Genomic DNA, 12,656 nt, shown 5'->3' on the forward strand with positions numbered 1-12,656 from the left:
GGTACTAAATACCTCTTATTAGTGGTACTTCTCACTGCTACTGCTGGGCTTATGACTCCCATCAATCAATCAATAAGGTAAAGAGAACAAAAATATAAATTTAAAAACTAAAACCCGACTCCGGAAAAATCACGCCCTAAAAAGTATGAAACAAGAAAAAAGGTATATTTCTCTGAAATTCTTTCAAATAGTGAAGTTAAGGAGATAGCCGTGGTCGTATGCCGAGGTAGGCAAACTTTTAGGACAAATTAGATACTATCTACCATGGTATAAGGACACCAGGTATGCTCAATCCTATGACAAGCCGCCATTGCTGGCCCATTGATGACGTAAGTGTTACCATTCAATTGGTATCTCCAACATTCCAAGGACGTAAATTTTATCATTGAAAATTAAGTGAATTACTGACTAATGTATTTAATTACTATTATTTGTCACGTAATAAAAAATCATTAGAGGTAGAACTGTAAATTAAAAACATTGGACGTGGGTAATTATTTTTTTTACGAAATGACAACACAGGGTCGGAAGACGTAAGCTGGGCTAACTTTGAAAGGCTAGCTGTCAGTTTTGAGCATACCCGGTCGGTGTTCTTATACCATGCAACCTACAAGCACTGCGGGTTCAAATCCCGTCCGAGTCATTTTTTTCGATTTAAATTTTCTTTTTGTCAGTCAGTAATTGTCGTTAACTTTGAATGGAGCCATTATATTGTTTTGTAATAGGTGCTTACCTAATAAAATTTTATTACAATGTGTTCTTAAAAGTTCTACCCATAACATTTTATCACGTAAAGTAGCCATTACGACAACCAGAAACCGACAGAGGGATTGTGAGGACACAATATAACATTAGTCCATCATGTTAGAGGACTAACATGATGGACTAATGTTATGGGCGATAGGCTGATCCCTTATCACCATCATCATCATCATCATCAACAACAGCCTATATACGTCCCACTGCTGGGCACAGGCCTCCCCTCAATCAACCGGAGGGGGTATGGAGCATACTCCACCACGCTGCTCCAATGCGGATTGGTGGAGGTGTTTTTACGGCTAATAGCCGGGGCCAACGGCTTAACGTGCCCTCCGAAGCACGGAATCATCTTACTTTTTCGGACAATCAGGTGATTCAAGCCTGAAAAGTCCTTACCAAACAAAGGACAGTCTCACAAAGTGATTTCGACAATGTCCCCATCGGGAATCGAACCCGGACCTCCAGATCGTGAGCCTAACGCTCTAACCACTAGACCATGGAGGCTGTTATCACCATAAGGTTCATCATATCCATCTTTGGACTTCGTATCAACAGTGGCTGCAAGTTTTCTTTTATTACTTGTGGCTCTGCCCGCCCCATTAGGGATTACGGGCGTGAGTTTATGTATGTAAAGTAGCCATTCAACTAACTGCCTTAAAGATAAATTCTAAAATAAATGTTGGTATCAAACACAACTATGTAATATGGAATTCGTCAGGGACAAAGTAAACCTATCAAGTATCAAGTTATTTTTTTGGTTGCTGCCTTTTCACAGACAATTATAAGAAACTTTTTTAAAATCACTTACCGCATTTAGCGCCTCCATCTCGTGAGGACTCAACTTATACGAAGCATCTGACCCCACCAGTCTTGGTGTAGATCTGAAACAAAAGAAACCATTTGATATTATTTATTTTTCAATATTTTTTAAAGTTTATATCGGAAGGATTTCCAAAATGTGCGCTGGGAAAAGTAAACAAAAGGATCCGTAAAGCATCCGGATTATAGTCATAGTCATTTATTGATAATAATAATTACACGTCACAGATATTACAAAATTCAATAAAATAAATATTATTACGGAATTCAATTACATTAAAATATATTAATTACAGGTCGTCAGAACTATAGAAAGCCTGCTCAATAAGCCATTTTTAAGTCCAACTTTAAATATAATACAATTCTTTGCTTGTATAATATGGTCAGGCAGTCTGTTGAATACTCCCGGGTTCATGACATGCACAGTCTTCGCGCTCCTCCGGAGCCTATGAGGCACCCTGTCGAGTATATGCGCGTGCCGAGCATCGTGTCCTCGTCTGCCACCTCTGCAACTGTACAACTCTCTATTGTATATTTGCCGGCATTTAGTAAAAACTGTGATGGTGCCGGATGTATACATATTGCGTACGAATCACGTGCCCCGTACGCCATACTCGGAAACATGTGCCTCGCCACCAATATGAATACACACGAGGCGTACGACGCATGACTTGCGCGGCACATACCGCATTTTTTGTATCATTAGGGATTGTGGCCATTCTAATATGATGGTGATCACTATCACCTTACGGATTGTCGTACATAACCTTCTTAGAACTTAGTATCGTTACTTGTGGCTCTGCCCACCCTTTTAGCAATTAAAGGTTTCATGTAATGTTACATAAGAAACTAATATGAAAAATAGGAAACCTATATTAAGCGCAGCACGTTAGCAAGCTTCAGTTCTGCGATATTCATATCTTAATGGTCACAATAAGGTGGATTATTCAAGAGGAGCTGGGACGCAAGTGTTCCAAATACCTTGCACTGTAGAAGGTAAATTTTGCAAACACACGATGCAGTGCTGTGATATAGCCCCTTAATTATTAACATTCATAAATGTTGGTAAGTGAATTTATGAATGTGTAGCCGTGAGCGGGTACGGGCGCGACTGCGAGCGGATTATGTTCACTTAGATAGACTTTTGACATGATTGTTCGAAAAAGGAAGAAGATTCCGTGCTTCAGAGAGCAAGTTATGCCGTTGGTCCCGGTTATTAACCGTAAAACACCTCCACCAACCCGCAGTGGAGCTGCGAGCTCCATAACTATGATATATACCGATTGTACTTTTCTTGTCACATTTGTAATTGTTTTAGTGTTGTTTTTGTATGTGCAATAAAGCGTTTTTGTATTGTATTGTGTTGTGTCGTATTGTATTGTTTTCTATTGCATTGTATTGTATTGTATATATGAGTTAAATGCCCAACCTCATTAATCTGAGCCCCCTCACCAAAGCCCCAGGCATGGCTCATGTAACTATTACATAATTAATTAAAATAATAATAACAGGGACCGACTTAACATGCCCTCTGAAGCATGGATCATCTTACTTTCGGACGGGTAAAGCTTGCAAGTCCTAATTAAAGTAGACTTTGTGATACAAAGTGCTTTTCGTCCCTCACCGGGAATAAAATCTTGGTCTAGAGGACCAAGGACACGGATTCAGCTGCTATTTACTTAAATATATAGTCGATGTATGAGCCACGTCGGGGCCCTTGAGCGGCTCAATAACCCTGACACCAGAGTTGATGACGTCAAGCTTTGGTCTTATACCCTTACGAGAGAAGAGAACATAATATCCCGCTCTCCCATTGACAGTGAAGCCATACCCCGTACAGGTAAGACAAATACGCTCATTTCCTGCGGAGAACGCCGAACGGTCGTGGCTCGACAAATTGTGCCTGGCGCCTTATTCTGATGTCCTTATGAACACTGGCTTAGAATTACATTTGACTTTGTTTGTTGTTTTCTGATTAACAGTTGAATTTGAGAATTAAGAAAGAAAAGTTCAGATTTATTTTCTTGGACAAGTCGTAAAAGGTTATCAGTGTAACTTTAACTGACTAACTATGATTTATTTTTAACAGCTACCATATATTTTCTTTTTATAAAACAATAACAAAAAATAATATCTCTGTCTCTCAAAAAAGCAACAATATTTTTTTGTAAGTGTGTAAGAAGAAACAGGGGGGTTAAAAAGGCCACATCGAAACAATTCATCTAAGAAAGCAATGTTGCAATTTGATATTTGCGCATAGAAAAGTAAGTGCGCAATGCAAACAACTATCAAATAGCAATATTGCTTTCTTGGATGAATAAATTGTGTCCCCAGGTCTTTGCTCTTAGCTTCGGACTAAAATTAGTGACAGCGCGTACCGATTTGATAGTATCCTGATGTACCTCTTCAGGTTAAGTAGGCGGACCCTGTGAGAAACTGGAAAACACAGATGACCACTTTTAAAAAGAAAGTCTTCCAGAATAGTGTAGTTTCAGCCTCAAACAGCGGAGGCGGGAAGTTCGCCGCCTTATATTTATGGCACTTATGCGGTACCGAATCCCACTTTTTTCCCACGTGACTGATTGCAGCTCAATCTGATAAACATATTTTTGGAGCAATGAAATTTTTCATCCAAACTTTCTGTATTTAACCGATTCTTCACTCACTTTGGCTTTATAAACAATCCATTTTCATGATGTGCGTTCCCATTGAAAGACGACGTTAAACTGATTGTAACATTTGAGTGTCTACTTTTCAAAGTAGAGAATGGATTTACAATCGTTTTAAAAATTTTACTTTTAGTCTGATGCACTCAAAATCTCAAAGTTCCGATATGGTACCTCAATGCATTGAGAACGCATATTCTTCATGAGGTCCTGAGATAGCCTTATCTACATCGTCGCAATGACATAACATAACATAACAAATACTTTATTGCACAAACAGGAGAAAACAAAATACAAAACAAAAGAGGAATAAAATGAGTACAATAGGCGGCCTTATTGCTAAACAGCAATCTCTTCCAGACAACCTTTAAGTATAGGAGATATTGAATATTATATGTAATATAGCGGGATATTGCAGCATGGAAATACTTGTACGTATAAAAATAAATACACTTTCGACTACATAAACTACATAATAATAATACACATAATTATAATTTTTATAATAAATAAATATCACTACTTAAACTACTACATATACTATAAATGCTCATAAATCTTGAAATTAGATGGTTAAGACTGACTTTTCAACTAATAACTTTCATCACTTTTATTTTATTTATTTATTTATTATTATTAAGCCTTAAGTATAACATTAGTTTAAATGCAATGTCCTGCAAAATTGCATAAGCAATTTGTCTGCAGGATCACAGTCTCGCTCACTTGGTTAAATTACATTAAATTAGAATTAAAAAATAGGTAAGTACGTGCTAAATTAAATCTAATAAATAATTTTTTAACTTATTTTCAAACATTTTTGGCTCATTTTTAATGTTCTCAGGCAAACTGTTGATGAGATAAAGTATGCGCTTACTTAGGGTCCTATCTCCATAATAATTGTATACTCTCGGAACAACCAGTTTGCCTGAGGCCATTGATCTAGTATTATACTTATTAACTATTTTATTTACTGTTACAGATACATTTGGTTTATTGTGATTAAGTACTAATAATAAATATTTATGTTTCAAACTGACAGGTAGAATTTTACAAATTTTGAATAGCATTCTATATAGTTATCTTTACATTTATTTTTAGTTTTTTTATTAACAAGGAGTTTTAAAAATCTAATTTGCATATTTTCTAGCTTTTCTATATTCGTTTTGGTTGTAAGACCATAACAGTTAAGAGCATAACCTAAGATAGAATCGACTAATGATTTGTATAAACACTTTAAGGTACTAGTAGGAACTTTATAGCTTAAATGGTAGAACTTACCCAATAATAAATTTTAATTTACTATAAATATAGTTGACGTGATCAGACCAAGAAAAATGTTCATCAACTTTCATTCCCAAATAAGTGACACAGCATCATTGTTTCCTTAAGATTTAAAGTAAGTACCTCAAACTAGACATACTTAGTAAACTTTTGATTTACGACTCTCTATACCAAACATACCTGCTCCAGACATCATTTTATTTTCATTCGTCTGCGAAGTTGCATAAAACTACATTTTACCACCAACTTTAAACACGAAGTCCGTATGACCTCGTAGTGTATGAATTTTATATTTTCTGTAGCCGTAACATGGATCTGTCATATCGCCAACACATCAATAGCTGAAGCGATAGAATTGGTTTATTTTTCGCGCAGCCAATAGCGTTCGTATATTATATCATATCTCGCACGGTCGCGGGCTCCATGCTGCGGTTGCTGAACGCAAAATTTGGTTTCCAAACGGCAATTGAAAGCTAGACGAATAAATTGATAGTTTCAAACATGGAATAGAAGAAAGAGAATGGAAAGGCCCTAATGCGCATTTTGTATGTGAACCGATGTCGCCGGTCAACCCCGTTCTCTTATACTACTACTCCTGCAAACAGATAACTAGATAGATCTACTGCTTCTCAAATTCCATAGCCACTTTACCGGAAATGTATATTTTATGTGGTTGGTTGAAATGAAATGAAATGAAAATTTATTGCAATAAATGTGGTAAGTATATCGATGGAAGTAAAGCTTATAGCGCTCAGCACATTTAGTCATGTTGTGACATACAATAATAACTAAGTACTTACATAAAGTACTGAAAAATATTACAAAAACACTATATAAAAAAAAGAAAAAGAAAAAAACCTATTTATAAACTGAAAAACTCTCTTAAGCTATAAAACTGCTTCCCCTTTAACCACTTTTTGAGTTGGGATCGAAACTTTAGATGGGGTAGCTCTTTAATATGGGACGGAATGGCGTTATATGTTCTCACACACATAGAATGTCATTTTTTATAATAAATTGTAGTTCTAGGAGTAAACTCCTGTCTTAGTTTATTTGTTGTAATTTCATCATTACTTTTCGTAAGATACTGCATACAAACGTATTTTTTTCTTTCCTTTTTTTTAGCTTCCCTGTGATAAGGAGGGATCTCCTTGCATGAAAGTCAATATTTGTTTTATTTCCCTGCAGATTATAATGCTCAAGACGACCTTTTAATATACTAATGCGGAGCTCCGTGCGTCGTAACGTTTGCGGATGAGTTTGCTCATACCTGTATGGCGCGCGTTTCACGTTCACTTGGCCCTTCCAACCTATTTCTTCTATTCCGTGGTTTCAAATGTTTATGACCCTCAAGTTCAATGTTCTAAGAAACGCTGCAGGATAATGATAAGTCTGATGGACTGTAAAAGTGAAGTTTTAAACAGTATAATATTTTAAATCAATTTCGTCTCTAAGATTCAACTCGATTTCTCCAGCAATTTTTGAAACAAAGTTCTCTGTTGGATTGTGGATGAAGGTCGTAATATAACATAGCTTCACGCCTGCGTCCCCGGAGGGGTAGTCAGAGGTGTCAAATTTTTAAATTGTTACAACCACCCCTCGCCAGCTATGTTTAAGTCTCATGTAATAGCGTCAATTATCTATGATCCAAACATGAATTCAAACTCAACCACCTTACAAATAAAAAATCGCAATGAAAATCTGCACATTGACCTAGGTCTGCCAACCGTTGCCCAATGGCTCAAATTAGCTTCCAAACGTTTTTTCGATTCTGCTCCGCACCACCCAAATCCCCTGGTAGTTGCGGCTTCCGAGTACATTCCACTTAGGGACGGTACTGAAAAGTATCCGCGTCCGAAGGACGTAATATACGATCCCGACGACCCGATTACTCTAGCCATAGAGACAGCCAATCAGCTCGCGACACCAAACACTCCAGGACCCCGATACCGACCCCGCCGGCGTGGTTGACGATTTCCCTCATTCAGCGCTTATCGCTATCGACCCCCCAGGGTCGATTAATTCTTTCAAATATTTTTCCTCTCAGACGACGCCCTGAGCCGAGGTTCGCGCCCAACTGGGCACCCTCAAGCCTGTTGTCTTAAACGTTGTACCGGGTGAGAGCCTTCAGCGCTCCAAAAAAAAAACCCAGGGATGAACGTGGGTTTCAGTATTTGACAGCCAAGCAAAGTTCAGTCGAATTGTATGATAATTTTGCTTGGCTGTCAAATACTTAAACCCACGTTCAGTGGATAAAGTAGAATTCGGTGGTTTAGAGCCCGAGCTGACATTCGAACTCGTGTTCTCTGAACAGGACTGTCACGGACTCTATAATCTTCTTACATACATAAACTCACGCCTATTTCCCACCGGCAGCAGAGACTAAGGAATTCCATTTGCTTCGATCCTGACACACTTCTCTTGCTTCCTCCACATTCATCAATCGTTTCATACACGCACGCCGGTTCAGAGTAGATCGTACTTAACCTTTCTAAGGACATCTCCAATTTGGTCAATGTACGTTCTATAGATAGATAGAATACTTTATTGAGCACAATGGACACCGAGATACAGAAGAATTAAGGTGACAAGCACACGTCAAACGTATTTCATTCGCCCGGGTTATTGATTCATAACTATTTTTTTTTTAAATTATCAACCATCCATCCCTTTCGTTTTCGGCGGATTAGAAAATGACGGGTATAACTTCAATTAAAATAAGTTGGTGTAAAATGTCCAGGATGATGGTATATTATCTTTAGACATGGTCATATTAACCTCTTTCTTATTTTCCCTATAGGCAAGTAGTAGGGGAGTGATGGTCACAGGCGGAGGAGTGCCAGAGGGCGTGTCCCATATCACTACTTAATATTCTGCCCGACACGCGGTAATACGTTTACATATTACGCGGTAATGCCAATCACCAGGGAATGATGACGTTAAGGGGTTGTGATTAATACAAGATTGAATTAATATCACTATTGAGGAGCTCGGTGGCGCACCGGTTAACGTGCTCGGTCTGCGATTGTTGAAGTTAAGCAACTTTCGCAAAGGCCGGTCATAGGATGGGTGACCACAAAAATAAAAAAGTTTTCATCTCGAGCTCCTCTGTGCTTCGGAAGGCACGTTAAGCCGTTGGTCCCGGCTGCATTAGCAGTCGTTAATAACCATCAATCCGCACTGGTCCCGCGTGATGGTTTAAGACCCGATCTCCCTATCCATCCATAGGGAAGGCCCGTGCCCTAACAGTGGGGACGTTAATGGGCTGATGATGATGATAAATTAATATCACACACACACACACACACGCACACACACACATTACCTATAAGCACGTAACTGTATCCCAAATGAGGTAGTGATTGTACCTACATACTGATCATCTGATCAAGACATGATGAACAAAGTACCCACGCTTCACCGTGCTTTGTCAACCACCGTGATAGTTCTTTCAAAATAACAAGCGCGATGGCGGTTCGTTGACATTTTTTTTTAAATAAAAACATTGTTGTTATCGTAGTTTATGGCGGAAAACGAAAACCTAACCTTAACCCTTGCTAGGTTGGCAAAGTTTTTAGTCGGAAATCTTATTCGGTTTATAAACAAAACAGCATCACGCCTGTATTTCCGAAGCGGTAGGCACAAGTCTATAGTACACTCATTCCTCGCCATCGAAAAAATCCGTGATAACCCTATTCTGAGACCGCGTGACTTCGGTACATCGTAATGTCAAAAGTTCGAATCGCGGTTGAGGCTCTAAACTACTTTCATGAGTAAATTTGACTTTCATGAGTTTGTAATCATATATGGATCAACATCACATATCTAATTTAAGAGCCACGCTCTTGTCGGTGTAGCGTTCTCCGTGCTTCTTTTTAGGGAAAATAGAGCAATGGTTTCCCTCTTGCCTTCTGATCCGCATTACTCTGTCTGACGCGAGTACAATGACGCCCAGAGTAGTCTATTTCAAAGCCGTACTAGGACTCCTGTCCTCCGCCTCTGAATAGTACTGACAGTTACTGTTGCCTTCTGTCAAGTTCCAGGCTACAGTCCCTGTGACTCGCCTCTTCCGTCATGCATTGCCGTACCGATGGCTCCCATCTCTGCCTCCGCAACCGTTGAGGTCTTCACCCATCTATATCATATATATATATATCGTATAAACTGCCTATATACGTCCCACTGCTGGGCACAGGCCTCCCCTCAATCAACCGGAGGGGTTATGGACCATACTCCACCACGCTGCTCCACTGCGAGTTGGTGGAGTTGTTTTTACGGCTAATAGCCGGGACCAACGGCTTAACGTGCCCTCCGAAGCACGGAATCATCTTACATTTTCGGACAATCAGGTGATTCAAGCCTGAAAAGTCCTTACCAATCAAAGGACAGTCTCACAAAGTGATTTCGACGACAATGTCCCCATCGGGAATCGAACCTAAGGAATAAGAACAAATTAGCAGTTCCTAGTTCCAGACTATCCAAAATTAGCACATCATTTGTAGCGCTGTGTGTGCGATACTATAATAAAATACCAGAAGATGTGCTAGGCCTTTCGGGAAATATGTTTAAGAATGTTATAAAAACTACTTTAATCAGTAAAGCTTATTATAAAGTAGGAGACTATCTTAAAGATAATAATATTAAATGGATTACTTCAGCTCAACACAAAAAAGACAAGAATGATTGCAATAAAAACTTGGCCCTAAAATACTGAATTTGAAATAACTTTGTAAGTGGATTAAAAAGGATTGTGAAACACTTGATGATATTTGAACAGTAGAGTACTTTTTCTTTTTATATCCAGGCGGAGGATTTTTGAGCTTCTTTTTATAAGTGGTGCATGCTCGCCTCGAAATGTTCGTGTACGCGGTGGCGTCCGGAAGTCGGGTCGCACCTTTCCCTCAAAAATGTGCGAAGGGAGCGATGGCTGGCTTTCGCGTCAACTCGTGATCGGGTGCTGCGTATGTGGACAGGCCTGCTTCTGACAGGGAGCTCATAAAACACTGTTTCTGTGATAAAGTCACATAAACTCTTTATGTTTCACTTTCCTTCCACCGACTGTAATTGGAATACCATTGTATTTAAGTCTATAAATTATGTAATACAAACTGGATTAAAAGAAAAGAAAGGAAAACATGAAACAGTAGGACTAGGGCCCTGTGCTGGGAGGTTTTCTGGCCACGTCTTTCCCTCAGCGTTACAGATTCCGATGTGGTAGTAGTTTTACAGCTAGTTACATAATATGTAATTTAATTATGTCTGACGTTCAAAAAGCGCTAACTTTGTAAGCCAATTTTGAAAAAAAAAAAAAAAAAAAAAAAAACCCGGACCTCCAGATCGTGAGCCTAACGCTCTAACCACTAGACCACGGAGGCTGTATATGGATCATAGATAATTGAAAACACGTGGTTTTCAGGATTTGTGGCAATAGGCTCGCCCCTATTAAAGATAGTTGGCGAGAAGTGGGTCACAAGTACTAATACAGGGTGTTAGTGACATCGTAACGAAAACTTTGAGGAATGATTCAGGCCATAATTCTGAGCTGATATCAAGTGGAATTTTCCGTCGCAAAAGTATGGAACGGAAAATATTTTAAATATGCTCTAAAACTTTCATGACTTCTCCGACAGGAAATTCCACTTGATATCGACTCAGAATCATGGTCTGAACCATCCCCTTCAGTATTCGTTACAGTGTCACTAACACCCATACCTACTTGTATGGCTACTGTATGTACTTGTATGGGGTGTAAGTGACATCGTAACGAATACTGAGAGGGATGATTCAGCTGATTATTCTGAGTTAATATCCAGTGGAATTTTCCATCGCAAAACTATAGAATTGAAAATAATTAAAAAAAACTAAAAAATAAACATGAATTTCTCGACGGAAAATTCCACTTGATATTAACTCAGAATCATGGTCTGAATCATCCCTCTGAGTATTCGTTACGATGTCACTAACACCCTGTATGTGTACCCTGTATACACTTTGATACCATGTCACATTAACTTTTTTGACAAATTAAACCGTACATCTTAATGAAATGTCAAATATGATAGTGCGACAGGGTTCTAAAGTGGGTATATGATATTACTCATGACTGTATATGCATACTATTCCGTTTCCTAACATGAATAATACATAAAACTGACCTTAAGGTCATTGTTCCAGTCATCAATACTTTGACAGTCCATACCTCAAACAAGACAATACTGGATCACGTACGATGAAACAATAGCCGAAATACAATGTTATAATGCGCACGAGTGCCAGAATGGTCGTGTGTGTCAAAATGTACGGAGACCTTTCTCATAGCGCGACGCGATTCGTACTATATCGAAACACCAGCGTCGTGGTTCATGCCGAAATGAAATGTTAAGTGATGTTATTGTCTTTTTTTTTGTATGTGGCATCCTTTTATAATAAACAAATTCTATTATATTCTATATTAAACAATTGACGGTTAAAATATTATATCGAAAGGAAGCGAAGAGGACTCGTTTGAGATGGGTGGGAGAGAGATCGCTCAGGACAGAGAGAAGTTCGTCTCCCTGAGAAGAGAGGAGTCGGAGGGACTTCTCCTTGTCCTGAGAGATTTCTCTTCAATTTATGTAGAATCACAGAGGGGAGGCCTTTACCAAGCAGTGGGACAATGCAAGCCACTTATAAATTCACTGAACTAATTCCATTCACATTATTTTTACATTAAGCACTTCACGGTCCGCGCAGTCTTCATGATTAATTAATAGATAGTAAGACCGGGGGTGAGGTAAACCAAGCTCAGCCGCTGGTGGGGAGCGGAGAGTTGCCATTCTATATGTAGTATTATTCCTTAACGGCCTCCGTGGTCCAGTGGTTGAGCGTTGGACTCACGATCCGGAGGTCCCGGGTTCAAATCCCGGTGAGGACATATCACAAAATCATTGTGTGATCCCTAGTTTGGTTAGGACATTACAGGCTGATCACCTGATTGTCCAAAAAGTAAGATGATCCGTGCTTCGGAAGGCACGTTAAACCGTTGGTCCCGATTACTACTTACTGAGGTAAATAAGTAGTCGTTACATGAGCCATGCCAGGGGCCTCTGGCGGCTCAATAATAACCCTGACACCAGGGTTGATGAGGTTGGT

The 12,656-nt window shown here is 39.1% G+C and overlaps 1 protein-coding gene across 2 annotated transcripts in view; it reads right to left on the reverse strand.

Annotated features, from left to right (window-relative positions):
• The window catches only part of LOC126368154 (kinesin-like protein CG14535), a 657,648-nt gene that overhangs the window by 449,002 nt on the left and 195,990 nt on the right, over positions 1-12,656 (reverse strand). The window contains exon 1 of one of the 2 annotated variants that reach the window (XM_050012035.1): positions 1,568-1,606. The exons of the other annotated variant lie outside the window; for it this stretch is intronic. Coding sequence (XP_049867992.1) covers positions 1,568-1,585 — 18 coding nt within the window. The 5' untranslated portion in view covers positions 1,586-1,606. Of the gene's footprint in view, positions 1-1,567; positions 1,607-12,656 lie in introns of those variants that run through there. 2 annotated transcript variants of the gene reach the window in all.

This window comes from Pectinophora gossypiella, chromosome 7, assembly GCF_024362695.1.
Source record: "Pectinophora gossypiella chromosome 7, ilPecGoss1.1, whole genome shotgun sequence".
Taxonomy (NCBI): Eukaryota; Metazoa; Arthropoda; class Insecta; order Lepidoptera; family Gelechiidae; genus Pectinophora; species Pectinophora gossypiella.